This window comes from Falco cherrug, chromosome 1 (assembly GCF_023634085.1).
Source record: "Falco cherrug isolate bFalChe1 chromosome 1, bFalChe1.pri, whole genome shotgun sequence".
Lineage (NCBI taxonomy): Eukaryota > Metazoa > Chordata > Aves > Falconiformes > Falconidae > Falco > Falco cherrug.
In genome coordinates, this window is record NC_073697.1 from 100,639,278 (window position 1) to 100,666,562 (window position 27,285).

At 52.9% G+C, this 27,285-nt stretch overlaps 2 protein-coding genes across 5 annotated transcripts in view; both read left to right on the forward strand.

Moving 5' to 3' along the window:
* Positions 1-1,650: 1,650 nt before the first annotated feature.
* On the forward strand, positions 1,651-13,806 carry LOC102049648 (caspase recruitment domain-containing protein 8-like). Of its 3 annotated transcripts, none has more exons than XM_055712219.1 (11): positions 1,651-1,971; positions 2,463-2,507; positions 2,794-2,864; positions 3,287-3,352; positions 4,242-4,303; positions 4,385-4,605; positions 5,902-6,182; positions 6,793-6,918; positions 9,001-9,145; positions 10,349-10,390; positions 11,711-12,022. In XM_055712219.1, the coding sequence occupies exons 1-11, from the start codon at positions 1,665-1,667 to the stop codon at positions 11,728-11,730; spliced, it is 1,386 nt and encodes a 461-aa protein (XP_055568194.1). In that variant the 5' UTR covers positions 1,651-1,664; the 3' UTR covers positions 11,731-12,022. The 3 variants fall into 3 exon arrangements, with proteins under 3 accessions (XP_055568194.1, XP_014135725.2, XP_014135727.2); XM_014280250.3 differs by lacking the exon at positions 11,711-12,022 and adding an exon at positions 12,029-13,806 and having other exon boundaries at positions 1,655-1,971; XM_014280252.3 differs by lacking the exon at positions 11,711-12,022 and adding an exon at positions 12,029-13,806 and having other exon boundaries at positions 1,659-1,971; positions 5,923-6,182.
* Positions 13,807-15,041: 1,235 nt separating this feature from the next.
* Positions 15,042-27,285, forward strand: part of POLE (DNA polymerase epsilon, catalytic subunit) — a 29,436-nt gene continuing 17,192 nt past the window's right edge. The window contains exons 1-20 of one of the 2 annotated variants that reach the window (XM_055712194.1): positions 15,042-15,284; positions 15,490-15,570; positions 15,650-15,694; positions 15,840-15,932; positions 16,483-16,637; positions 17,548-17,689; positions 18,013-18,093; positions 18,359-18,466; positions 18,900-19,010; positions 19,291-19,376; positions 19,956-20,075; positions 20,870-21,002; positions 21,649-21,762; positions 22,685-22,897; positions 23,811-23,918; positions 24,636-24,764; positions 25,115-25,217; positions 25,312-25,458; positions 26,082-26,227; positions 27,135-27,283. In XM_055712194.1, the coding sequence (XP_055568169.1) occupies positions 15,057-15,284; positions 15,490-15,570; positions 15,650-15,694; positions 15,840-15,932; positions 16,483-16,637; positions 17,548-17,689; positions 18,013-18,093; positions 18,359-18,466; positions 18,900-19,010; positions 19,291-19,376; positions 19,956-20,075; positions 20,870-21,002; positions 21,649-21,762; positions 22,685-22,897; positions 23,811-23,918; positions 24,636-24,764; positions 25,115-25,217; positions 25,312-25,458; positions 26,082-26,227; positions 27,135-27,283 (2,492 nt within the window). In that variant the 5' untranslated portion in view covers positions 15,042-15,056. Of the gene's footprint in view, positions 15,285-15,489; positions 15,571-15,649; positions 15,695-15,839; positions 15,933-16,482; positions 16,638-17,547; positions 17,690-18,012; positions 18,129-18,358; positions 18,467-18,899; positions 19,011-19,290; positions 19,377-19,955; positions 20,076-20,869; positions 21,003-21,648; positions 21,763-22,684; positions 22,898-23,810; positions 23,919-24,635; positions 24,765-25,114; positions 25,218-25,311; positions 25,459-26,081; positions 26,228-27,134; positions 27,284-27,285 lie in introns of those variants that run through there. The other variant, XM_055712204.1, reaches the window with a different exon arrangement.

Consider the following 27,285-nt stretch of genomic DNA (forward strand, 5'->3'; position numbering starts at 1 on the left):
TGCAGGAGCTCCAGGGAGCCACATGCCTCCACAGCTTTGCAACAGCAGCTGTGCATCCTCGTGGAGCTGCCTCCATTTTAAGGCAGGAGAAAGGACATCAGGTCTGGGTACGTCTGCAGGCAGTGGAGCAGGAGCATCTCCGCACCTGGTGCTGTGCCTGGCTGGGGCATGGTGCAGAGCTCATCCCACAAGATTCACTGCTGCTGGCAGCAGAGACCTGTGGCAGCCCACGGCCACCTCTGTTTCCCTACGCAGCATGCAGGATTTTTGACCTCTGGTGTGGAAAAGCACTCCCACGCAGCTGCCAAGCAAACAGCAAGGATTGGGCCTTGGAAGGAGTCATTAAATTGCTTTGCAGGGAATTATCCCAACAGTGAGCTCTGTTGGTGAGCCACGGGCGGCCAGGCTTGCCTGACACTACAGGCGTACAAGATTTGGGGCTGTTTCACTGCACCCAGGGGTGGGACGGTGAGACACCAGCAGCACTGTGGGGCTGTACTGCCCCAGGAACAGCAGGAGACGCGGCTATGACTGCAATGGGGTGACTGGGCTAGAACAGGGACCCATAATGGCAGGGTGTGTGGGCAGCCTGAGTCCTGAGGGATGGCTGTGGGCCCTCCCTTCCCCATAAATACCACAGAGCTGTTGGGCAGTGTGTGACCCCATCATTGCCATCTCCTGGAGGGCAGCCTTGCGCTCTGGGCACTGGCTCCATCACCCTTACACCGCTCCTACATTGAGCACTGCCTGGACCACAGCGTCAGCTGCTGAAATGTCCTCGTTCCCTCTCTGCCAAGGCAGAGGGAACCCTTAAGGTTGCTGCCAGGTCCTGCCCCTCCTGCTTGGTTCCTGGGCTGCCCTGGGGACCCTGGGGCACGTGGCAGAGTGCTCAGCCATCCTGGGGCTGCTGGTGGGGGCAGTGGGGGTGGTGCGGTACTCACTGAGGGGGGCTGACAGGGCCATGCCAGCAGTGCCAGGCAGCTGCACACCACATTGCCTGCCATCAGCTCCCTGCCAGCTCTGCAGGGATCAGGGAGACAACAACCTGCAGCCGTGCTCCTCTCACCACCCCCAAATTAAACCCCACCACCACCAGCACTGCAGGAACGGGGACAGGCTGGTCCCACACACAGCCTGGGGCTGGCAGAGCTGTGTCCTGCCCAGCCCAGACACACACGGAGCTGGCAGGAAAGGGAGGGCAGGGATGTGCTGGGGAGAAGGTGAAGGACAGGCACTGGCATGACCCTGTAACCCAGCAGGCGACTCTCTGGCACCCCCAGACCTGCTTTCTAGGCTGGATCCAAGCCACTGCTGCACCATTCCCTTGGGAAAAAGCTCTGCCCTTGCCTGCACAGCCCTAGCCTGCCTTTCCCCGCCTTCCCCGGGGAAGGAAATTCTGGAAGAGGAGCCGGGTGGGAAAGAAGGGGAAAGAGGAGGTAACAAGGGAAGGAGGTTGTGCGAATGGAGCAGCCCAGGGGAGAAAGCCTGGTGCAGGCAGGGAAAAAAGCCCAGGCAGGCAGGGCAGAAAGACCAGTGCAGGCAAGGAAGAAAGCCAGGTGCAGGCAGGAGCTGTGGGCAGGAGGAGGAGTGCTTAGCTGAGGCACGAAAATGTTTTGACAGCAGGCCAGCCCTGACGTCATCCAGAGCTTTCGGTTTCTTAGGAAATGACAGACCCGGAACTCAGATCTTCTGCAATAGCTGGAAGAGACACCATGGCTGAGCAGCAGCCCACAGCTGACAGCCCCGGCAAGTTCTCCGTCATAATTAGGATTCAGAATAGCAAATCTTTTGCAGTGCCAGTGTCTCTGGACGACAGTGTGCACGAGCTTAAGGCCAAGCTGAGTGCATGGGACTCCTCCCTGACCCCCGACGGAGTGAGGCTGATTTACAATGGCCAACCTATGGTGGATGACATGACCCTGCGACAGTATAACATCACACCCAACAGCTCTTTGTTCTGTATAAGAAGATGTAAGTGCAGGGTGGCCTGGGGGAGGTGGGTGAAGAGCGGGGAGTGGGTGCAGACTGGGGTGTCTCCTGAGGAAGGACCCCTGGCCAGGACCGCAGGCAGGAGGGAAGGGGCAAGGCAGCTGCAGCTGTGTGTGCACCTGGGAGCTACCAGAGTGTACTTGCACTGGAAGGTGGGAGGAAGGCAGGAGGGAAAGGAAGGACTTTGGACCTGGAAGCTGAGCAAGAAATCTGCTTTCTGCATGGCAGTGGGGAGGGATGGAGAGGTGGAAGCTGGGAGTGTGTTCTCAGCCCCACAGTGTGCTGCTTTCCTGGGATGGGCAGCTGGGTGGGATTCCTGGCACTGGCAGCTTAGTGCGAGTGGGCACAAACCAGCAACAAAAGGTTTCACAGCAAAGGCGTGAAGAAGAGGGAGAGGGTGGGCAGAGGCTGGGATACTCCTCTGGACATGACCTGTCTCCTGAGGTCTCCTCTGCTTTGTCTTGCTGTTGCAGTGCGAGGTGGTGGTGGGTATGTTGACTATGCATCTGCATCTTCAGGTAAGGTCATGCCCTGGTCCTCACTGACAACCTGGTGCATCAGGGCTGGTGGAGCTGCACAGTGATGAGCGTAGGACCCCAGCTCAGTGGATAGTGGTGAGCGTGTCCCAGCTACAGTTCGTGGAGGAGAACATGGAAGTTGTGGTAGATGTGGGAGCATGCAGTGGTACATGAGGGGACCAGTGTGGCTAAGGTGGTCAGGAAGGGTGGGTGAAGGCTGTTTGAGGATGGCTTCTTCTCCCAAATATGAGGCAAAAATGACGTCTTCTTGTTGTTCTGGTCACAGGCTTAGCCCCACAGGCGCTGTCGGTAGGCTTGCACAAACCTCTGACAGACGAGGCCTCGAGGAGCACAGAGGTGAGGTCTTGCAAGACACAATGCCTGAGGCTGGGGTGCCTGAGCAAGGAGCGCTGCACCACAGGGCTGGGGAGGAAAGCACAGCTGTAGCATGTGGGCTCACAGTCTGCAACCCCCCTGCGGACGGCAGGCTTGACATTGCCCGCTGCCACTACAGCACCTCTCTGGGTGGTAGGAGCTGGTCGACACTGCCCTCAGTCCCAGGATGGGGATCCCACCATGCCGGCAGGTCTGGCAGGCACAGCTCCTGCACCAGCCTATTTCCCCCCTGCAGGAGTGGGGAGCAGGGCCAGTGCTACACTTGATGCCGGGGATATTGCTCCTGCTCTTAGAAGACCCCTCCTCCTGACTCCAGCAGTCAAGCACAGCTGGAGGAGAGAAATACAACTTGCGAGTGCTTTCCCCTATGTTTCCCTCTGCAGAAGAGCTATCGCTGCGTGAACCTGGCCTCACCACGGCCGGCAAAGTTCTGCTGCTGCATGGTAGAGGTAAGGGCTTTGCCGGTCCTGGCAGGGCACTGTCACACCCAAAGGAAATGGCACAGCAGGATACCTGGGACTGACCCTGGCTGTCACCTGGGAGGTTGGATGTGCCTTCAAAATCTGTTATTCACAGGAATTCTGCATCCTCTGGAAAAGTCCGGTCCCATTTGCTATGCTAACTCAGCACAGGCTGCCCCAGTTTTCAAGTTTGTGGGAAGACAAATTCCACTTCCTTGCATCCCACATTTTATTCTCGCTGCTGAATTTCATCTGCCTGTGGCCATTGTCCTCTCTGCTGATACACCATGGCAGAGGGGGGATAGACCAGGCTTCACTCACAAGAAAGTCAGCAGCCAACAACATTTTTTCCCTCAGGAAATGGAAACTTTCCTATCTGGAATTCCCACTTGCAAAATAAATCCTAAAACTGAGTAGGTGCAACATGTAGTTTGGGACTCTCAAGCTGCTGTGTGTCCACCTGTTATCTTTCCTACAGATGCTTGGGGGATGTATGGACTAACTGATGCCTTCCCCACCCCAGTGGCATCTACTTAATCAGTCCTCTTTGCTGTGCCTGTGTGCAGGGTACTTTTGGGCACTGCTATGGGGATCCATGTAAAAGGGGTCATGAGCCTCAGACATGGCCAATGCTTGTTTTGGATCCCAGGGCAGAGGAGCTGCCAGTCAATGATTTTTCTGGCCTCTTCACTGATGAGAGTGATGGCATTCTGGGCAGCGGGCAGCTGCTACTGATCCCCTGCTGCTGCTTGCGAGGCTCCAAACTCCCATGCCAAGCTACACTGTGCTTCATGGTAAATCCCAGCGTGTCTCCTGCAAGCAGCACCCAGTGCAGAACACCCTATTCAGTCCCAAACTGTCCACACTTTTGTTGCAGAATCTTCCAAAAGTGATGCCGGAGATAATCAAAGACTTTTCCGAGTTCCACACTGGGTACCGGTAAGAGCTGTCGGGTAGTGGGAGCACCTTTCAAAAGCCCTGTCTCAGGTGGCATAAGCCTGTCTTCTCTCCCACCTGCAGAGCTTACCTCCCTGGTGCAGGCATCTTCCAGTGCTCCATCACGGGCCTCAGCTTTGAAGTGAATTCAGAAGTGACCATCACCTACAGATATGACACCTGGACTGAGCACCTGAGCAAGGCTGACCAGGAAACATGGATGCCCGCTGGACCCCTCTTCCACATTGAGGTGCAGCCCAGGGTCGTGCAGACGGTGTATCTCCCCCACTTCATCTGCCTGGCAGGTACAACAGCTGCAGGGACCTGGGTCTCCCCACCCTGGCGACATATCCAGCTCCTTATAGATGTGTCTCCAGACAGGGCCAAATTCTCCCTTCCCTCTGAGGTCCTCTGTACTCCCTTGTGTTCCTCTGTTTTGCCTTGAAGGTATCCTTCATTCTTCTCTCACTTTCTATCAAGCTTTTCCAGTGGTCCCTTCCCCCGCTCCTGCTCCACACCACCAGCTCCTCCTTGCCTGCCCTCTCCTCCCAGCTACTGTGACGACCCCCATACACTACCCCAATCCAGCTGTAGATCAGCCCCCAGGCTCTCCTGGAGAGTTTCTCAGCCCTCTGCTGCATCTATGGCAGCTGTGGATGGCAATGTCTGTCTCTGCTTGGCTCCACTGGGACAGGAGCTGGCCGGCTGTGCCCACTCACAGGCTGGACCACTCTGGGGTGGGATGCAACAGGTCAGAGCTGGCCCAGGCAGAACAGCAAGTGGAATGAAATTGTCCATTTTCACTCAGGCAATATGAGGAGTCACAGGGCTTGGATCTGAGCTCTCTGCACTCTAGTGCTTTTAATGAACCACTGTTAATGAGTGGAGGAGGAGCACCAGCACCCATGGCTGGGCTGCAGAGTGTGCAGAGGAGTCCCAGTCCCCTGTGCTGGGGGGCCCTGACACAGGCACTGGGTGTGCTGGCTGAGGGACTCTTCTGGCAAATCCATGTCCTCTTCCAAAACAGAGCATGCTTCTTGTTCCATGGCTCCGTCTCCCACCCAGGGCCTAGCAAGCAGCCATGTCAGTCAAGAAGTGGCTCTACACACTCTTCACTGACACCGCTGTGCTAAACCAAATGTTGTAATTATATTAATCTGTCAGGTTAACAGCTAAGTGTGCTCCAGAGATAATCCAGGTGACTGGCTGTCAGCAGAGCTCTCTGACCCAGTCATCCCTAGGGATGTCACCTCAGAATGTTTGGGCTGTTCTGGTGACCAAAAACTGGAGTGAATCACCACACAGCAACCATCTGCCTCCCTGGTGTGTGGTGGTGTGATGCTTGTATACAGGATGCTGCATGGGTGCGGTCTGACAATTTTCACGGTCCCAAGCTGTCACCTCCAGATACGAAGTTTTCTGAGCCTGCAGGAAGATTGCCAAAGGCCTGCAACTCCCTGCCAGACCCCAAAAGCCCAGGACACACATGGGACTTAAAGCAGAGCATGTCATTGTGTATGACGTATGTCTTCTTTCTGCTGCTAAAGCCTTAAAGAGGAGGCAGCCTGAGGTGGTACCAGGACGACTAACCAGAACCTCAGTGCCTTTGCTGTCTCTTGCAGAAGGTGTAAATACCAGCCTATGCTCCATTGCCCATTTTGAATCTGAGAGGATGACCCTGAAGAAACCAACCAGACTGATCGCTTTCTCTGCAGTCCTGGAGAATCCCAGCTTCTCACTGCTTGGGGTGCTTTGGAGGAAGTTACGTTCAAACTTAAATTCACTCCCTATGCACTCCTTGGTGCTGATCTTTCAGCAGCTCAATGCTGCAAATACGACTCTTCACCTCTACCTGATCCCAGATGACAACTCTGTGAAGCAGGTAAGACGGAGGGAGCTTTTCTGGGTTAAAAAAGGATATCTAGGGTGGCTGCAGTAGCGGGGACTGTATTTGATAAGCAGAGATGCCTCCCAGTTTTTCTGCCACCAGCATCTGATTCACATATGGTCCTGTGTCCCCCATCTCCCACCACAGGACAGCATCCTTGCTCCTGCCTCCTCCACTATCCTCTTTAATGGATGCCTCCAGGAATCTCTGTGTTTTTGTCCAGGACTGCATGTCCTAGCATGAGCGAAGCCATGGCACGGGCTGCTCTGCCACACAGAGCAGACGTAGGACTTGCTGGTGACTGCCAGGCATGACAATAGGTGGCTGCACACCAGTGGCTCTCTGTTGTGTGCAAGCCCTTACCCTCTTTCAGAGTGGCAGTGCTTTACGCTGCCCACGTTCCTGTCTGCACACGGTAGGCTCCTGCCTGCGCTAGCGGGAGCTGCCAGCCCCTGCGGCACAGCACTGCCTGTGATGCACACCCAGTAGTCTGCTCTGACTGGGCTACTCTCTTCTTGACTTTCCAAGGGCTACCCCAAATTCACAGCTCTGGTTGTTTTGTTTTCTTTTTTCCTTCCTGAAAAACAATGCTTGATGTTTACAGGCCATTGAAAAACAAGAGAGGAATTGGAATTCAAAGTTTATTCCCAAGCCTCCTCCACTCAACCCTCTGTTCTTTGGCTGCGTTTACCAGGTGATCAGTACAAAATTTGTGGTGATAATGCCTGAAGTAAGTGGGATTGTTCCCTTTTGTTTTTTTAAAGTGAAATAGAAAATAGAAGTCTCTGTCTTCAGCCATATTCTGCTACCAGAATCTGTCTCATGAGGCCCCAGAGCCAGAGGTGCAGGCAGCTGTACTGTTTACAAGTGGCAAAGGTATTTCACAATACGCATCCCCAGAAAGAGCAGGGAGCACACACCAAAGCCCAAAAGGGGCTGCATTTGTTTTCCCTTAGGGCAGAAAGCATGATGTAGGACTTGTTGGACTTACCACAGCTGCATATCAAGAAGAAATTTCAGAGGTGTTGACTCAGGTGTGGTCCCAAGTCCTTCATCTTCCTCTCCTCTGCAGTGAGTTTCCTTTAGCTTAGCAGCAGAACTGGAAAGACACTTTCTCTCTATGCCATGAGGATGTGACATGATTTCTTTCTCTGTTGAAACTCCATTTGAGGATTTCTGACTTTGAGCACCATGCCCTCTGGCAATCAGACTGCAATGGCTGGGAAAATCTGGGAAGATTTGGCCATTTAGTCCTTGTGGTTACTTCTTTTAGACAGAAACTTGGGACATCCTGAGAGCAGCTGATTGACAGTCCAATGGCATGTTCATGGCTGGTTATGAAAATCTCCTTTCATAGGTCTGCACTCCACCATGAAAAGGGAATCAGAAACTTAGGTCGGATGGGACCTCAGGAGGTCTCTGGTCCAACCTTTTGCTCAAAGCATGTGAGTTTTGAAGTTAGATCAAGGTGTTCAAGGCCATGTCCAGTCAAGGTTGAATATCTCCCAGGATGAAGATACTACAGCCTCTCTGAGTCTCTGGTCCAGTGTTGTAACACCTTCCTTGTGTTTTTTTTCCCCTGTTATCTAATTGGAATTTCCCTTGCTGTGCTCTGTTTGCCTGTGCCTGCTGCCTCTTGTCACATCACTGTGCACCTCCGGGAGGCTGGCTCTGTCTTTTCTTTAGTCCCCCTTCACACAGTTAGAGACAGTGATCAGTCCTCCCCGTGACTTTCTTTTCTCTGTGTTGAACAAACCCAGTTCCCTCTGCTTCTGCTTGCATATCATGCATTCCAGCCTGGAGCTGGTCTTGCTCCAGGATGTCCATGTCTTTCTTGTACTGGGAAGCTCCAAACTGGAGCTGGTGCCCAAATGTGGTCTTACAAGCACTGAACAGAGGGAAAGAATCCCTGACGTCACTGTGCTGGCTGTGGTCTTGTTAATACAGCCTGGGGATGCAGACTGCCTTTGCTGCCAGGGCACACCACTGACTCCTGTTCAACTTGCATGCGCACCAGGACTCCCATCAGTTCTTCCCTGTGAAGCTGCTTTCTGTGTCCACCCAGAGCTCAGGCTCTTGTCTGGTGTGAGGCTATTCCATCCCAGACACAGGACTCTACATTTACCTTTGCCAAATTGCATGACCTTCCTGCCAGCTAAGTTCTCCAGCCTTTCCAGGTTCCTCTGAAAGGCATCCCTCCCTCCAGCTTATTCATCACTCCCCCTTGCAGCTACAAACCTCTGCTGAGCTGAGCACAGCCCCAGACAGGCAGGGCCTTCAGGTTAATTGCGAGAGAGTCTTAAACCCATGAGCCACAAGGTAGAGTTTGGGTTTCCCACTTCCTGGACTGACCAAGTGGTAACTGGTCACTCTGCCTTGAAGAGCAGTTGTGAAGATGACAGACCCAGGCTCTTGGCAGTGTCAGGCAAAAGCAGTAACAGCTGTGAAGTTGCAACCTGGGAATTTAAGGCTGAATGTTAGGAAAAACTTTATCACTTGGTGGAGATGCAGCCATCAGAGGAGGTTAGAAGGTGGTGAATCTCTGCTCTTTGAGCTTTTGAGTACACAGCTAGATAAAGTGCTGGCTGAGCAGATCTAGACTTGACATTGGTCTGTCTTTGAGAGTTACATCAGATAAGACACTCCAGAGGTCCCTTCCAACCAAAATTTGAGATATTGGCAGAACAGCAGAGTCCTGACGTACGTCTTCCTTTTTTTCTTGCTGGTAAGGCCAAGAAACACAGGATGATGTGTGTGAATTCACCGCAGCTCCCCACAGTGAGAGGCTCAACTTGTTTCTTTACCATTACAGGCACACTTGCCGTTTTGCTACAAGAGTCCAAAGGAGCAGCAGCTCTTTGTTGAGATCTACATCAGGAACATGGCAGAGGAAATTGGACTCTTTATGACAGACACACGCAATGGCGCTGTGGTCTGGAGGGCATCACTGAGATCAGGTAGGACCAGCAGGTCCCTACAGGTGCTCATTCACCTTAGCAAAAGCAGAGGTGCACCACTCAAGCAGACCTCACCCATTTTGTGGTCATCATCCACCTGTCCTGCAGGGAAAGCAAACCATGGGTGTACAGCAACTGGCCACTGAAGAACAGGGATCTGAAAGGATACCCCAATGTCAGTAGGCTGGAGCTTCAGATTTCATGTAGAGTTTCAGATGCTGGGGTTTAAGAGAGCGTGACAGCACTATTGGTGTCTCTCTGCTCTCTTGGTTAATGTTTGCATAGAAATCTAACTTATTTTTAAAAGCCTGTTAATGTAATGAACACCCATGGATGTGCTAGTGCAAACACTCTGTGATGCAGACAAGGTAAGGAGAATACCAAAATGTTAGTGAAAATCAGCATCTTAAAAACCTACATGTTCCAGCCAGCACTACTCTTCTAGATTTGCTAAGTGCAACAGCAGTGTGTGAAACAACGCCCAGAGCATACAGGATCAGGGCAAGGCCAGGTGGACCAGAGTGCCCTCATCACGTGTCTCTGCTCACAGCAACATCACAAACATGGCACCCAGCAAGCCTGCTGATGGTGTGGGGACTGCTCTCTTGTGGCAGCGAGAAACCATTGCTTAGAGCTATTCTGCTTTAGGGCTGGCTGTGCTGGCTCGGGTCCCATGTAGAACTTCAGTCAGGACAGCAGATGATGGAGGCAGGAGCAGGGTTAGGAGTGGTGGGTGCCAAGACTCGTGTTCACGTGTCCTCGGGGAGGACAGAGGTGCACCCAGCTCCAAGAGCTGCAGGCACCTCACTTCCACGCCTCTCTGCCCAGCTGCTGCTGGGCCAGCTCAGCAGCCACCACACATACTGTTAACTTCAGGCAGCAGCACCCACCGGTGGGGTCCGCTGTGGGAAAGCTTGGCAGAGGAGCTGCAGGCAGCAGCATCTCACAGGCACAGGGTATGGTACTGCTCAGTACGCCTTGAGACCTCTTCATAGTTAGTCTAATGCAGCATCCCCTAAAAGTAACACCTACAGCCATGCAGAGCCCAGGACTTTCTATTGAGTTCTCCACAGGTGGGCAGGAACAGCAGGAGGAACACCTAAAGGCTTCATGAAGAATTAGGCACCTCAGGAAGGTGTCGTGGAAGATTAGGCACGGTCAGTTCAGTGGCGGCATATTCAGTGATCTCTCTCTCTCTTCCAGGTGATATTAATCTTCCTGCCTCTGTCTCCAAGACCTTCTCAGGTCAGTACAGTGTTTCAGAGCTGCATTCCTAGAGTTTGAATCTATTTCTTTGGAGCTCACCAGCCTCTGGTTTAAAGCAGATATCAGCCTCTTTTCCCATCCTTATGATAGTTTCTAGACAAAAAGCCTTGAAAGCTGCAGCCTCAAACTTTTGCTCCCCCCTTACTGGCAGCATGCTCTGTGCCACGTGGGTGGGTAAAGTGGCATGGTGCTGGTGGCCTTCCAAACTGGTTTGCCTTCTTTGGGGACAGACATGCTGTTGGTACAGAGAATGACTGCAGCTAGTACAGTTCATGGTCCACAAACACTATTTCATCAGTGTTCTAGCAGGTGGTACAGCTGCTGTATCCCATACAGCCAGCCTGGCGGCTGATGGCCCCTGTGCCGAACGGGAGCATTTTCCAAGGGACTGATGTCCCTGGGAAGGAGCCTGCGACCAGGCATTGGCAGAGGGGACAGCAGGGCCACCTTTACAGCAACTCCAGGAGTTTCTGGCCAAGGGGCTTTGCTTTCCACCTGCTTCAAATACAGTAACAACAACATGCTGCCCAGCAGTTCTACAGGTATTCTCCCAGCCTAATTTCTCCATGGCCACAACACTTCATCATTACCTCTTGCATCACATCTTACTAATGAAAGGCCAGATCCAAGAGGACACCCAGGCAGCTAAGTCACAGGTTGAGGCAGATAGGCTCAGATAGACACAAATTTGGACATTTCAGTGTTACTTCTTTTTGCTGGCCATGCATGCAGTCACCACATTGGCCTACAATCTGCCCAAGAGCACCAGGAGAGTAGGGTGGCAGACAAGAGCAAGGGCAGGACAAGGGACAATGGTTTTAAACTGAAAGAGGGCAGGTTTAGGTCGGGCATAAGGAAGAAATCTTTTACACTGAGAGTGGTAAGATGCTGGATCGGGTTGCCCAGGGAAGCTGTGGGTGCCCCATCCCTGGACACATTCAAGGCCAGGCTGGATGGGGCTTGGAGCAACCTGGTCTGGTGAAAGATGTCCCTGCCCATGGCTGGGGGTTGGACTAGGAGATCTTTAAAGGTCCCTTCCAACCCAAGCCATGCTGTGATTCTACAAGGAGATGCCTGTCTGTGTGCCCACTTCAGCCTTGTGTAGGAGGACTGGGTGGAGGTTTGGGAGGAGAAGCCAAGCAGCGCTGCCCACTGCACTGACCTGCAGCTTGCTCAGTGCCCCGCTGGCATTGGCTGCCTTTCTGGGCTCTGTTTCATTACAACCTGCTTGGCAGTCCTGTGAGATTTCAGAGCCTTGAGCAACCTTGTGCTCTGAGTTAGGAGCTCCTCACCTTGCAGGGCCAGGGGAAGCACAGTAACTTCATGCCCAGACACTGTAGGAATCCAGCTGGGGACAGTTGCTGGCAGCTGATGGGAGCTGCCACCTACCTCACCTCCCTCAGCTCCCGCCCCCTTCCTTGCTGTGCCTCCAGTGCTCCCACCACCGGTGCAGTGGGTGCCCATCCTTCTTGGTGGAGGAATGGAGACACGTGGCTGTGGGGCAGGGTGTACAGCCATGGTGTCCACTGTCTTAGGATGCCACATCCTGCAGCGTGGCACTCAGCTGTGGCTGCCTGGCCATGTGCAGCACAGCAACATGAGTTTGGTATCGGCTAGGCACAGCCTTCATGAAGAAGTACAAGACTGAGCTTTGCTCCAGGATGAGCCAGCTGTCTACCATTCTGCTACACTTACGGGATGTAAACGTCATCAACAGTGAAGAAGAAGAGGAGGTGCAAAGTCAAGTTACGCATCAAAGGAGGAACCAGGTTTTGCTGGAGCTTATTGAGAAGAAAGGGCTGGAGGCCCAGGAACAGCTCTACTGTATCCTCCAGAAGAAAGACCCATACCTCATTGCAGACCTGGAGAAGTCCAACTAGGCCTGGGAAGGCAGGCCGCTTTTGCTCCCATTTCTCAGCTTATGGGAGCAACAGAAGGGCAGTCAGGTTTAACAGCATATGGATCCTCACTTTTCAAGGCAAAATCCACAGTGCAAAGCAGCGATAAGCTGTCTGAACTGTCCGGTCTCAAGCCTGCCTTCCTTGGCTGACTCAGCTGCCAGCACTGGACAACCAGTGTCATGCCAGAGACTGGTGAGAAGCTGCTGGAACAAGACACTTTGATTCCTGGTCCAGTGCCAACACCTTGGACCTGTCTACTTCCATGAGACAGGGCCTCTGCCTCTCCAGAAGCTCCATGCAGCTGCTAGCAGAGGAGCTCCCATCGCAACAGATCCCTCCAGCTCAGCCTCCCTGTCCTCAGTGTCCACGGGCACCTCTCACAGCTGGAAGAGAGGAGCTGCTTTACCAGGCAGAGCTGTCTGCAAAGGCTTCTTCTCATGTGCCAGCCACAGCAAGCCAGAGATGTTGATGTGAACCCATATTAACATTAAACCTTCCCCTCGTTCTGCAGTCTCATTTACCCAAATGACTAAAACTCACTGAAGGAGCAAACAAACATCCTGACTCCAGCAGCAGCAGCTGTGTGAAGGAGCTCCTCCCAAAGAAGACACAAAAAAGAGCGCAGATACTAGATAAAGGTTCATGCATCTTCAGGGAAACTCCAACTCAATGACAGCCCCTTTACTTCCAAAAGAAAATCAGCAGATTATTTTTATATCCTATTCTTTGCATCCATAAAGTCACTTCCTTTCTGGATCATGTAGATGCCTTCACTGATGGCATCCTCCTGCTGTTGAACACGCCAGTCAGGGCAGCAGCAGTCTGCTCTGGTGTCCAGTATCTAAGAGGGTTTTTTTGGTCAAGCTCAAGTGCAATTCAGACTTGCCTAAGTGGAAACAGCAACACAAAGGAGCTTCCAGGGAGCGTTGAGTGAAGCGGTCCTCACCGTATGCTCCATGACACTGCTGTCTTAAGTATTGCTTTATATTTATTCCTCCTCTTGAACCTGGAGCACATCGCTGCTGAATAATGCTATAAGAGTGTGTCTCTGCCCCGTTAAGGGTTGACGCTCTTCAATGCAACTAGGGATAGTATGAAAAGGAGGAAGCTGGGAACAAGACCATGCAGGGACACAGACCTGACCAGCAGATGACAAGGGAGGCAGTGAAGGGGACCAGACATCACCACTCACACTAATTCCTTGGCTATCCAGAAACCACACTGGGGCTGGCCCTTCCAGGATGATCTGCCTGGGCTTCCCAGCTGCTGAGTGTATGATCCAGGGAGACCCTGGACATGGGCTGGGAGGGGTGCAGGAAAGGACCTGTGGGCATGGGAAGGGGAAGCAGGAGGAACAAAACAAGGGGAGGCAGAAAGTGGTACAAAAGGGGCCACTCAGGTATAAACCAGGGCTGGTTTGGCTGGGCCCTGTGCCTGATCACCACAGTCTGTCCTATCTTTTTATATTTTCTTATTAAATGTTTTTTTAAACTATTTGTCTGCCTTGCCTCACTCTGCCCAGTGCGAGGGTGTGCTGCAAGGGCCAAGAGCCAACTGCTGGTGAGACCTGGGTCTGATTCAGGGGACCTGGTGTCACTGCCTGGAGTGAGTGGTGTCCCAGTGCAGCTACTGGAGTAAGCGGGGTCTTTAACCTCCAGTCATGGGGTGGGGATGGTGTCCCCAAATCTAGGTACTGGGGGGACACACCAGTGCGAGGTGAAGGAGGGGCTCTGCGTAGCAGGAGCTGGACCCTGTGTCACAGCCTGCGTGTCTGGCGGGGGGGCAAGAGTATCTCCCAAAACCGTGGGGGTGGGGTGTGCCTGTGTATTCACCAGCAAAATTGGAGCTGGACCAGCTGCTGAGTGAAGGACCCACGGGGTGGGGCTGGGGTCCAGGCAGGGGTGCCGGGGAGACAGAGGGGCCACGCTGGCGCTCAGGGGACCCGAGAGCACACGTGCTTGTGAACCGCGAGCGTGTGTGTGCCAGCACCAGTGACCTCCCCCGCCCCTGCCACCCCGGAGGAGGAGGGGCTGGGGCCGGTGTGTGATTTGGGTCCTGCGCATGGGTGCTGATGACGGCAGCACCTTGCCTGTAGCCAGCTGAGTCCCGTCTGTGTGTCCTGCGTATGTCCCGTGTCTGAGTCCCCCGTCTGTGACCTGTGTCTGTGTGTCCCGTGTCTTTGTGTCCCGTCTGTGTGTCCTGCGTCTGTGTCCCATCCCTGTGCATGCCGCGTCTGTGCATCCTGTGTGTGTCCCATCTCCGTGTCCCATGTCTCTGTGTCCTGCATCGGTGTCCCCGGTGTCGATGCGTCCCACGTCTGTGTCCCGTGTCGCTGTGTCCACGCGCGTGTCCCGAGGACCCGTGCCCCGCTGCGGGCCGGCTCCGCGGAGTCGAAGGAGGCAGCCGCACGCCCCGGCCTGGGCAGGCCCCGGAGTCCCGCGCCGGGCAGGGCTCCCGGCGTCTCGGCGTGTACGCCCGGTCCCCTGGGCGGCTCCTCCGCCTCTCGGGGGCGGGAGGGACCTTCGCCGACCAAGGGGCGGCAGCTCCGCCGCGGGAGCAAGGGGCGCCCACCCTCCGCCGCAGCCCCGCAGCGGGCGGCACCGGGGGGCGGGGCGCTGCACGCGGCATTGGCGGGAGGTGCCGGTGGGGCCGCTCTCTGATTTGCGCTCCCGCCGCGGGGCGGGGTGGCTGCGCTCTCGCGGGAACGGAGCGCAGCGCGGGAAACGCTGTGCGGGGCGGGCGGGATGGCGCGGGGCGGCGGCAGCGGGCACCCCGGGGCAGCGCGGTGGGGGCGCCGGGAGCCGGCGGAGGGGGCTGAAGGCGCGGCGGCCGGCAGGGACGATGGACCCGCGCTGTCCGCTCTCAAGCGCCTAGAGCGATCGCAGCGCACGGACCGGCTGGACGCGCTGTTCGGTTTCGAGCGGCCAGCGGAGCCCGGCGAGCGGACGGGATGGCTTATCAACATGCACCCGGTGCGGACCGGGGGGGGCGGGCATCCGACGGAATGGAGTCCCACGGTGGAGGGGGCCGTCCCACGGGGGGTCCGGGGGAGGGGAGTCGAGTCCCACGGGGGGAAGGGAGTCCCACGGAGGGACGGGGGGGGCCCACGGAGGGACGGGGGGGCCCTGAGAGGTCTCGCAGGAGGAACTCCACTGAGTCCATGGTGTCTATGGGCAGACAGAGGTGCTGGACGAGGACCGGCGGTCAGTGAGTGCTGTGGACTACTACTTCATCCAGGAGGATGGGAGCCGCTTCAAGGTGGGTCCCTGGGGAGGCTGGGTGGGGCAGAGGGTCCCACGAGTGGACCCGCCACCATCACCCATCTGCTGTTTCCTAGGTGGCCCTGCCCTACAAGCCCTACTTCTACATCGCCACCCGGAAGGTGAGGAGGGGACCCTGGGAGGGCTGAGGTCTCCAGGGTACAGGGCAAGCAGGTCGCTGGGGAGCTCAGGACCTGGGCAAACTGCTTTGGGACCATAGTCTTTTGAGAGACAGAGCCATGCTGCTCAGCCTCTGTCTCTCATCAGGGCTGTGAGCGAGAAGTGTCCTCCTTCCTCTCCAAGAAGTTCCAAGGAAAGATTGCAAAGCTGGAAACCATCCCCAAAGAAGACTTGGACCTGGTCGGTATTACTCTGCCCTTTGTGCTCTTGAGTAGTGGGGGTTTTGTTTTGGACCTGAAGTAGGAAGGGACTGACTAGTGAAGGGAAACCATGCTTGACTTCAGCCTCTTAGTGCTGTTTGTGGTGCTTATCAGAAATGGGTTAATTAAGGCTAGTTGCTGATTGGTAGTAATTACTTTCCTTGAGCACATCAGCTGTTTCACTGTGTGTTCAAGAAGTTTATTTGCAGGAATTAATGATTGGAGGAGGAGAGGGTACTGTGGGAAGAGGAGGATGCTCATTCTTGACTTCTCTTCCCTGGGTTGAATCCTGCTTGTGGGCCTGCCTGCATGGGCAGCAGGGCTGGCTGGGCCCTTGCTGTGCAGCTCTTGAATTCTTCCCTGACATGCCCACCAGGGTCTCTTCTTGGTGCTTGACTCTCCCACCCACTGGCACCTTTTTTTGGCCAGTTCTTGCACCTGCATCAGTCTAATCTGCCTTCCCCACCCCCCTTATGCTGACCATCCCTCAGTACTCATCTTCCCTGAGCTGGTGTCTTGCTGCTTTGCAGCCAAACCATTTGGTGGGCCTGAAGAGGAACTACATCAAGCTGTCCTTCTACACAGTGGATGACTTGGTGAAAGTGCGGAAAGAGATCTCTCCTGCTGTGAGGAAAAACAGAGAGCGAGACCAGGCGAGCGATGTCTACGTGGCCATGCTGTCAAGGTGGGAGCTCTGCTTAGGGTGACTGGTCAGTCCTTTGTGTTAATAATTGGATTCCCTTAACCGTTTCTTAGCTGTCCTCAGAGAGGCGTTGTCCTGCTTGAGGTCTGACCCCAGCTATGCCTCTCTGCTACCCATCTCTGAGATGGTTCTTCTAGCTCAGTGCTGCACATCAAGAGGCCCAAGAGCCTCTGGGATGTGATGTGCTGTGGTGGTACCTCTGCCTTCCGGTCGAACAGATGCCCTGTCCCTGAGAAGGGATACCGAGAGGCACCGGGCAACCTTCTAGCTGTAACTAAAGTGGAAAAAAACCCCAACAAACATTTTCTATCTGAATAAAAAGCCAGGCACTTGTTAACAAGATTGGAAACACAGTTGCAGATATGAAAAAAAAAACAACTTTGTTTTTGAAGTCAACCAGAACATACACATGAAAAATTTGCCCCTCTGGTTTCCTGGCCGTGCAGTCTGATTTCAGCTGAAACTTGAGGAAGAAGAATTGAGCGACAAGCACTCCTTGCTCACCTGGAAGGCATGCCATCCCTGTTCAAAGTGCTTCCCAGGTTGCCTTGTTGTGCTTAGACTCATTACCTTACTTATAAATCTAGTGCTGGCAGAACGATTCACTACACAATCACCCAGGGGTTTGTCTGGCTGTGCATCTGAGCAGACACAGCTCACAAACATGAGAAAAGGTGAATTGAGATGGGAGTGACAGGACTGCGTCTGCTGTCTGTTCCGGGGACACCTCTGCAAGCAGGGTGTGATTGCATGGTGGGGAACAGTTTCCTGTTCTCTCCTGTCACTGACTCCTGCTGCTGGGTGTCACCAGTGCCACATGGCTGTCCCTCGCAGCCAAGCATGTGAAGATGTGTGCTCCAATAAGGCAGCTGCCTCGCTCTGCTCCTTGCAGCGCTCTGAGCGGAGGCAGCCTGAGCACAGATGAGGAGGGGATCTCCAGAAAGGTTGCCACCCAGATGGACAACATTGTGGATATGCGGGAGTATGATGTACCCTACCACGTTCGTGTCTCCATTGACCTGAAGATCCACGTGGTGAGTAAGGAATAGGGAAGCTGAAAGAGCTTCACTTTCCTGCTGCTCTACTCCTGAAGTGCAGGCAGGTTGGAAATGTTTTCTTTCCAGGATCTTTGTAAAGGCATTGGTGACAATAAGTTCATGTGTAAAGCTTAGTCCTGTACTGCTGGGCCTTCTCCTCAGTTAATGACATGCAGAAAAGTTAAATGATTGATGCACCACTGCAGTTTGAGCCTTTCTTCTGGGCTGCATTTAATTCATGCAGGACTGTCCCTAGCAGCCAAAGCGATGCGAGGAGCTGGCCCCACAGTCAGGCACTGCCCGCCCTCATCTCTTGACAGGCTCACTGGTACAACGTGCGATACCGGGGCAGCACTTACCCCCCTGAAATCACCTGCCGAGATGACCTTGTGGAGCGACCGGTGAGCATTGGTCAGGCAGGCATTGGTCTGACCAGGTGCACGGCTGCTGTGTCTGGTTTCTGATGTGCTGCTGGAGTCACTGTGGTGCGCAGGGGGAAAGCTTTGTTTCTGGGCTTGAGTAGTGATTTAGGGGTTGATAAAGAAGACAAATGACATGTCTAGAAGACATGGTTTGCTTGCTAGGCTAGCACTGGGCTTGATGGGAATTGCTCTTTACAGTCAAGTCATCTTTAGAATATTTTCTAATGGATTTGGTCCTGCTCAGGATCCTGTTGTTCTCGCCTTTGACATTGAAACTACCAAACTCCCTTTGAAGTTTCCTGATGCAGAGACAGACCAGATCATGATGATCTCCTACATGGTTGATGGGCAGGTAAGGGAGAGCAGAGTGGTTTCCTCCACGCTGCAGCCAGCAGCAAAGCTGGGGAGCAGGCCAGTGTTTCACCTCCACCCCAGCTTGCTCCAGGTTTGCCTTGCTGCCAGTGCTTGGTGTGTGGCTGTGGAAATGAAATTAAAGTCTGAATGATGCATAAGATAATTAGGTTTGTGATACCAGTTCAGGTTGCTGGTGTTCCTCTGAGGGAGCAGTTGTAACCTGGAGACCACAGGGACAGTCATGTCCTGTGTTGTCTCCCCATGGCCTCCTTAGCCAATGGTCAGCAATGGTTCAGCAGATGACTCCCAAACAGTTCTTCCCCCTTGACAGAGCTCTGGCTTTCAAGAGGAAAATGTCCCATTGTTTGGACAGCATTTTCGGGTTGCCTGCAAGCCAAGTCCTCCTAACTGCCTCCTTGTCACCTCCCTAGGGCTACCTGATCACAAACAGGGAGATCGTCTCGGAGGATATTGAAGACTTTGAGTTTACTCCCAAGCCAGAGTATGAGGGTCCATTTTGTGTCTTTAATGAACCAGATGAAGTAAGTAAGTTCTGCCCAGCAGACTTTTACTTGCCTGGGGCTCTTGTTGGCCAAAGAGAACAAATCATTTGGTAGGCTCCCTTGCGGGGAAACACAGTGGGTCTGGCAGGGCTGGTCATGCTTTCTTTTTCTGGTAATAAGGGTGATAGAGGTCAGGCTTGGGCTAGGTGTGGAGGAAAGGGGAAGGGTGGAGTAAACTGTATGGTATCCATGACCTGTCTGTGGAGGAGATGAAGTTACTTTATATATGTATTTCTTCCACTCTTCTGTTTCAACCTAGGCTCATTTAATCCAGAGGTGGTTTGAACATGTCCAGGAGACCAAGCCCACCATCATTGTCACATACAACGGAGACTTCTTTGACTGGTAAGATCAGGAATGAAAACTAAGCTGGCAAGGTGTCATCTGAGCTGTGGGGCAGGGTCAGGGACCAGCCTCAACATCCTTCCATAGTTCACACAGTGGTGATAATGTATGATCCATACCACCTGTCTAGTCAGTTTGAGCACCTCACAAAATCCTGTGGTCATTGGCTTGGAAATATGAGCTTCTGTAGCATCCCATCTGCTTGGCTGGGCTGCCTTAAACCCTTGTTGAGGTGGCAATGTTGGTGTAACAGATGACCCCAGCCTTGGGAGAGCAGGGAGAGGGTCAAAAGAGACCCGGAGGATTTTGGGGAGGGGGGTGCAGGCAAGCCTTGGGGAGGTGAGGGGAGAGCGACCATGTGTCTCTACCTCCTGGTGCAGGATGTAAGCAAGCAGCTTTGCTTCTTGGGTCATGCTGCAATTCTGTCCTGCAGGAAGTTTTGTCAGTGGCCAGATGGCACGGATAAATCACAAGAAAAATTCTTTAGATAGTTTCTAGCAAAGCAGTTGTGAAACCATTGTTGGAGGTGAAGGGAAATGGCTGTTCTGTTCCTTCTTTTCATGCTGCCTCTTTCCCCAGGCCCTTTGTAGAATCAAGAGCAGCAGCTCATGGAATTAATATGTATCAGGAAATTGGGTTTCAGAAGGACAGCCAGGGAGAGTACAAAGCATCCCAGTGTATCCACATGGACTGTCTAAGGTACCAAATGCTGCTCCTCTACTCTATAACTGTGTCTTTATTTCTTGAATTTGTATAAAATACCTGCACTTGTATTTGAATACGGTCCTCCTGCCTTGTTGGAAGCCTTCATGTTTCACACCTCCCTAGGCTGGTGTGATAGTCCATTTCATGTCCTACTTTCCCTTGGCACTGTACGTACTGCAGAAGCTGCTAAGCCTTCCCTGTGAAGGGCTGTCAGGGCTGACTCTCTCCCTGTAGCCTGCTGGTGGCTGTCCTTGGGTGTTTGAGGTCAGGTTTGGGGGAGTGGAAAAAGGGTGGGATAAGATCAAGCCATTGGAGTAGGGAAAGGACTATATCCTAACCCAACCCCCACTACAGCTAGAAGAGGAAAGACACTTTCTGGGTGCATGGGGTAGAGAGAAGTTGGGGGGTTTATGTGGGTTTCCTCCACTGGAGCAGTGTCTGGACTTTGGAGAGTGGCTGGCTGTCCTTGCAGTCCTGGTAGTGTCTCCTCCAGTGGCTAAATGTTTAACTTAGAGCCAGTGAGGGAGCTGGAATGTGGTAATTCTGAGCAGTGATGATGGTACGGATAGCGGGGTTTGTCCTGGTTGGGATTTAAGTGCATTGGTAGAAATGTAGGATATCTGAAGCTGAGCAGCCTCTTACTCATCTGTGCTTGGATGCTCAGCTCTCGGCTGTCCTTGGTGAGAGGTCCCTTTTGCAACTGAGGTCCTGTTTGCAAGCCTGAACCCCTTTTTGAAGGGCAGGGCTGGTTTCTTTGCATGAACTGGTATTTTCATGGTTCTGTCCAGGTGGGTGAAGAGAGACAGTTACCTCCCAGTGGGAAGTCACAACCTGAAAGCAGCAGCTAAAGCAAAACTGGGTTACGATCCAGTGGAGCTGGACCCTGAAGAGATGTGCCGGATGGCTATGGAGGAGCCTCAGGTATTCCCTCCAAGTGCTGTATCTCCTCTGAGCAATTGGAAAGCAAGCCTAGAGCAACTGCAATATGATTGCATTGTTAAAGTGTTACAAAATGTTTTTGCTTAATGCAGTGGGTTTTGCGAAATTAACTGCCTGCCTCCCCGATTGCCAATGCCTTAGAAGCAGTTAAGCTTGTGGGGAGAAAGGGATTTCTTTGAAGTGTTTCTAGCACTGGCATTGAGCTGTGTATTTTCTGTATTTATTTACATCAAGGCAAAGTGGCAGGCACCACCTAAATTGGAAATGTCACAAAGAGCCATGATTTGCTGGAGGGACAAGGAATAGGTTTAGCACTCAAGGTGTCGTGGGCAGGGGATTTCTGCTGGAGCAGCCTCCTGATTCCCATATGAGCGGTGTATGTGCCATGAGCTTATCCTCCCCATTTCTTCTCATACAAAGCTGATGTATCATGGTGTAATTAGAGCTAGAGCAGGATGTCCTCTGAAGCAAACAGATTATTTGTTACTACCTAGGATATGTAGAAATGCACCTTTCCCTTCTTCCTGCCGATAACAATCGTGTCTAGCAGGAAGCAATGAAAGATTGTCATTGAGCTACTCCATCACGTGTGATTGGGATTAATTTGCCTCATACCCTTCCCCAACAGACCCTGGCCACCTATTCGGTGTCTGATGCAGTTGCCACCTATTACATGTATATGAAGTATGTGCATCCGTTCATTTTTGCTTTGTGCACCATCATTCCCATGGAGCCTGACGAGGTGGGTGCACTCCTGAAATGACGATTTCTTTGTTGGGTGAAGAGCCACATCTCCCACACCGCATGGCTAAGCCATGGACCCGACTCCCGCTGCCTGGGCACTTTCCCATCTGTGTCAGGGAGAAGGATGGATTTGGAAGCTACTCCTTTCTCTCCATAGCCCCAGTGTGTTTTGAGAGATGTGTCTAAGAACAAGAGACCTGAGGGTCCACAGTAAAGGCTGGAGCAAGAATTTATGGTTGGTGCTACATGCTCAGCCAGGATTACTTGTAGTCATGCAAAGCTGGGTCTCCTGATGGCTGTTGTCAGCTGTTGGGAGGATGTGCTAAGCATGTAGGAAATGTCCCTCTCTCGCCATCTGGTTTAGCTTACAAAAGGCACTTGACAGTGGAGTAGCATCAGGAGATGATGGCAGCAGGGGTCTGGAGGTCTTTGCACTGTCCATTTGGAGACAATGCAAAGACTGGAGGTCTTTGCCTGCTCTCCTCCCAGCCGACACAAAGGAGTCTGTGTTGGTTTCTCACTTGCTCCCATCACATTTGCCATGGGCTGCAGTACTATCTGCTGCATGGTCGCACGTGTGTCACCAGCTGAAACAGTCTGGCTTGCTGATGTGGCTGTAAGGCCCATCTGGTCCCACCAGTGGTGGTACAGCACTGCTTGCTGAATCGAGTTTGGGTTGGAAGGGACCTTCAGAGATCACCTAGTCCAGCTCCCTGCCACAGACAGGGACACCTCCCACCAGCCCAGGCTGCTCCCAGCCCCGTCCAGCCTGGCCTTGAGCCCAGCCAGGGATGGGGCACCCACAGCTGCCCTGGGCAGCCTGGGCCAGCGCCTCACCACACTCTGTGTAAAACATTTCTTCCTTATATCTAAATCTACTCTTCTTGAGTTTAAAACCAGCTTTGATGTCTCTCCTTCAGGTGTTAAGAAAAGGATCTGGGACACTGTGTGAGGCACTGCTGATGGTTCAGGCCTACCATGCCAACATAATCTTCCCTAACAAGCAGGAGCAGGAATTCAACAAACTTACAGAAGATGGTCATGTGCTTGACTCGGAGACATATGTGGGAGGTCATGTGGAAGCACTGGAATCTGGTGTCTTCCGCAGTGACATCCCCTGCCGCTTCAAAATGGTAAGGGGCCAAGGCAGCCAACTGTTGTCCTCACGGAATGTGGCAGTGAGGAATAACATTCTGCTGGTGTTAACATCTCCCGCGTGTCCCTGCTGGGCTTGGGCAGACCTTGAGCACCTGAAGCTGCATGGAGCTGGGCTGGGGAGGATGTGGAGGAGGCCTCCAAGTGGCTGTCTGTGCTTCGCTGGGAGAGCAGGTGTCATATGTGTCACGTACTGGAAGCAAGCCAGACCTTGTTGACAGCAAGGGAGACTAGCGAAGTGGAGGTTTGGGTCTGGTTTTGAGCCAGTGGTTCTTGGAAGATATGCCTCTGTCCCCTGTCTTGTCCTCCCTCTGTCCTTCCACCCAAACTAAGCTTCTTCTGAACCCTTCCTGGGAGTCTTTCATCTCTTTCTGGTTCATGCTGCTGTCTCTGCAACCTCCCCCTTGCCCTGCTTCACTGCTATCTTGTGTTCATGGACTCTTTTAAGTTTTCAGATGTGGTTTCACTCTCTGCTGTGAGATGCATCACACTTAGTGTGAGACGCTTTGGTGGATGGTGGATATGATCTAGTGAATGATCACAGGGGAGCACATACTGGGTATATAAAAGGATCTAGACTAAGTCTGATTCTTAGGACCCTTGCACCAGCTAGCATACAGCCGTGAGAGGTGCAGCACTACCAAACACAAATGCAACTGGCTGCTCATTAGCTGCCCTCATCTCTTCCTTTTGTTGCTTTTTTTTTTTTTAAATCTGACCTGGTGTCGGTGGTCTCAGCCCTGCCTGTGTCTCAGTATGATGCCCTACGCTGAAGGGCTGTGCTTAGAGCTCCTCAAGTCAGGCAGAGACATGAGCAGCAGGGCAGGAGCTGCCAGCCTGCAGCTGGGGATGGCTGCCCATGGTCTCAGTGCCATTCCCATGCCCCTGCAGAATCCTGCTGCCTTTGACTTCCTGGTGCGGCGTGTGGAGAAGACGCTGCGGCACGCCATCGAGGAGGAGGAGCGTTTGCCGTTGGATCAAGTCACCAACTTCCAGGAGGTACGTTGCCTGTGGCATGGCTGGGCTTGGCAGGGAGGGCTGAGTTGCAGCTTTAAAGTGCCTGTTCATCTTCATTTTGTGCTCTACTGAGAGAGACCAAGAAGCTTATCTATGGGCACCTGCAGAGTAGATGGTGTTAAGGGATGTTGTAAGCAGCCGCCACCTCCAGCAGCCCTAGCCAGGACACCCCTGCCCAGGTGCTGAAGTCCACCCCGGGGATGCAGGGTCTCTGTCCTGGATGAGGGATGCGGTTCCTGCTTTCCTCTTTGCATGCTCAACCAGGAGCAAAGCTGTGAGACAGGATTTAGTGAGAAGACAGACCCCTCAGATATCCCAAATACTTATGTTCCTCTCATTCACGACTTCTTAATGGCTACAAAGCGCAGGTCACCCCTCTCCAAAGCTGAGCCTGGAGTTTCTTGGGGGGCATCATCAGTTAGTGACTGAGGACTTCTGGTCTTTGCTGTTGTCTCCTTTAACCCATTTGTACTGAAAAGGTCCTTGATCCGAGTAACCTTTAGGAAGTAGTTGCTCTCACCTTTCACAAGTAAAGCCTACCTTGGAGGTCCAAAACCAAACCTAAAGTACTGGTTGGTGATCAAGGAGTCCTTCCTTAATGCTGCTCCTCTGGTCCTTTAAATCCTTCCCCAGAGTCTGTCCCTGTCCAGGAGTAAAGGACCAAATTCAACAATTATTTGACTTTTTGTCTCGCCACAGGTTTGTGATGAAATCAAGGTCAAACTGAATTCCCTGAAGGATGTTCCAAACAGAATTGAGTGTCCCCTTATCTACCATCTAGATGTGGGGGCCATGTACCCCAACATCATTCTGACCAACAGGCTGCAAGTGGGTAACATCAACCTCATCTCTCCTAATTTGTCTTTCAGATGACCTTAGTGATCCCTCTGATTGGATCCCCTTAGCAGCAAGGCCTGAACTTCTGGCTCAGGGCAGAGGGATCCTATAAGGCTGGGTGTGAAATTCACTCAGGCTGCCGTGATGCCAGCTGTGCTGAGGCTGAGCTATTGTTTTTGTGGGTGTTGTGTTCCTGAAAGGTTCTGGAAAGGAATGCTCACCGAGTACCATCTCTGATGTTTATGTCTATGCTCTAGTGCCACCCAGCACCTGTGCTGGCATGAGTTGTCATTTGGAGAGCTGTCCCCTCTAACACCTTTGTGTCTCTTGCTCATGTCTAGCCCTCAGCTGTGGTGGATGAGGCCACATGTGCTGCCTGTGACTTCAACAAACCAGGTGCCAACTGTCAGCGCCGGATGACTTGGCAGTGGAGAGGAGAGTTCAGTAAGTACAGTAAGGACCGTGCAGTCCAGCCTACAAAGATGGAGACTAATTCCTGCTTCTCCCTTGGGAAACTGATGGCTGCCCTCCTCCGCAGTGCCTGCCAGCCGCAGTGAGTATCACCGCATCCAGCAGCAGCTGGAGTCGGAGAAGTTCCCTCCCCTGTCCCCTGAGGGAGCACCCCGCGCCTTCCACGAGCTCTCCCGGGAAGAACAGGCCAAATATGAGAAAAAGCGGCTGGCAGGTAAAAAAAATAATAATAATCAAGCTCATGATCTGGAGCAGTTTTGCAACCTAGACTGAGTGGTGCTTACCATTGATTACCTCTCTTACAGCTGTGGGGTGGGTTCAGACTGGGTCTGCTCTCAGACAGCCCTTCTCAAGGATGCTGGGGGCTCCTGTGTGCTTCCCAAAGAGAGGTCAGGCACTGGTGCCTGTGTCAGTTTTTCTCCTTTTGTCTGTTGAGAGCTGTGGAGCTCTCCTGTTGAGAGCTGAAACATGAATGACTTCTCTTTTTTTTTTTTTTTTTTTTTTTTTTTTTTGGAAGGCTGCTAGTTTAAGCCTGTTAATGAAAGGGAAACATAACGTTATCCCATCACCTGGCGTGCTACTCTTCAGCAGAACCATCTAGCTGGCTAGGGGCAGAGCCTGGGTTTGTGGATGGGCCATACATGCATCATGAGTTTTTCCCCCACCTGTCCCTGTTTCTCCATAAGGAGGTACTGTTTTCCTCTGTGCTGGTGCCTTCCTTCCGCTCCCTTTGGAGCAGGACCATCTCCCTGCTTACCTGTGCCTGATGCTTAGATGTCTCCCTGTTCATACTGTGCCCATCCTTGAGAAGCTCCCTCTGCCTTTTCCCTTGACTAGATTACTGCCGCAAGGCGTACAAGAAGATCCATGTCACCAAGGTGGAGGAACGAGTCACCACCATCTGCCAGCGAGAGAACTCTTTCTATGTGGACACAGTACGAGCTTTCAGGGACCGCCGCTACGAGTTCAAGGGGCTGCACAAGGTAGCAAGCTCAGTCTCTGGTTTAACTTGTCTTGCTAAGGCTGGGGACCTCTTATCTCTCACCCAAGATCCAAGCCCTAAAGGATTGCTCTGTTCAGCCTTCGTCTTTGAGAAGTACGTGGTGGAGCTCCTGACAGCTGTGGCTGCTGCCATGGCATTTACTGCCTCTGTGGTGCTGTCAGAAACAAAGCTGCATCTCCAGTTTTCACTGGGTTTAGCAAATCCTCATCTAGTCTCTGTTGTGATATATCTGATCTGGCTGGGTTCAGTCTAGACGTGGCTTCTCTGCTTGTCTCTTCATGTAGGAAGAAAGGTCTAGACCTTGCGTTAAGGAACCGTTGATTCCAGGAGGATGTTCTAGTTCTCTGCTGATTTAGGTTCATGCTAGAGGAGACCAGGGCACATTATTCTTGGAGTGTGTTGGAGGCAATGACAAGGCCCTAGGACTCTGCCTCTGGTGGAGTTAATTAACAAGCCATTTGCTTTGTGGTTACTCACCGCTGCCTCTTCTGCCATGAATCATGGAGCTGGCCAAGAGGCTTTTTCTGCACAGGTGGTTTTGCTATTTAGCCAGAACATCGTGGGCTGCTGCATGCAGCATGTTCAGTTCTGGCCTGTGCATGTGGCGCAGCACAGCTGATGCAGACAGGCAGTGCTGCTGGTGCTGATTGAACTCTGATCACAGCCAGATTACTATTGGTGCTGCAGGTTCCTCCTACTGTGTGGCAAAGTGCCTCTGGCCAACTCCTGCTCTGCTGCAAAAGAAAAGGGAATGTTCAGCTCATGCTACTGATCTTTGGCAAAGATACCATTCTAGAGTTGTCATGCTATACTGGGACAGAGGGGGAGCCGGTTGGATACCACCAGTAGCGATGTGTGGGATCATCCTGACTGCCTGTGGCTTGCAGGTGTGGAAGAAGAAACTGTCTGCTGCGGTGGAGACAGGAGATGCCTCTGAAGTGAAGCGCTGCAAGAACATGGAAGTCCTGTATGACTCCCTGCAGCTGGCCCACAAGTGCATCCTCAACTCTTTCTATGGCTACGTCATGCGGAAAGGGT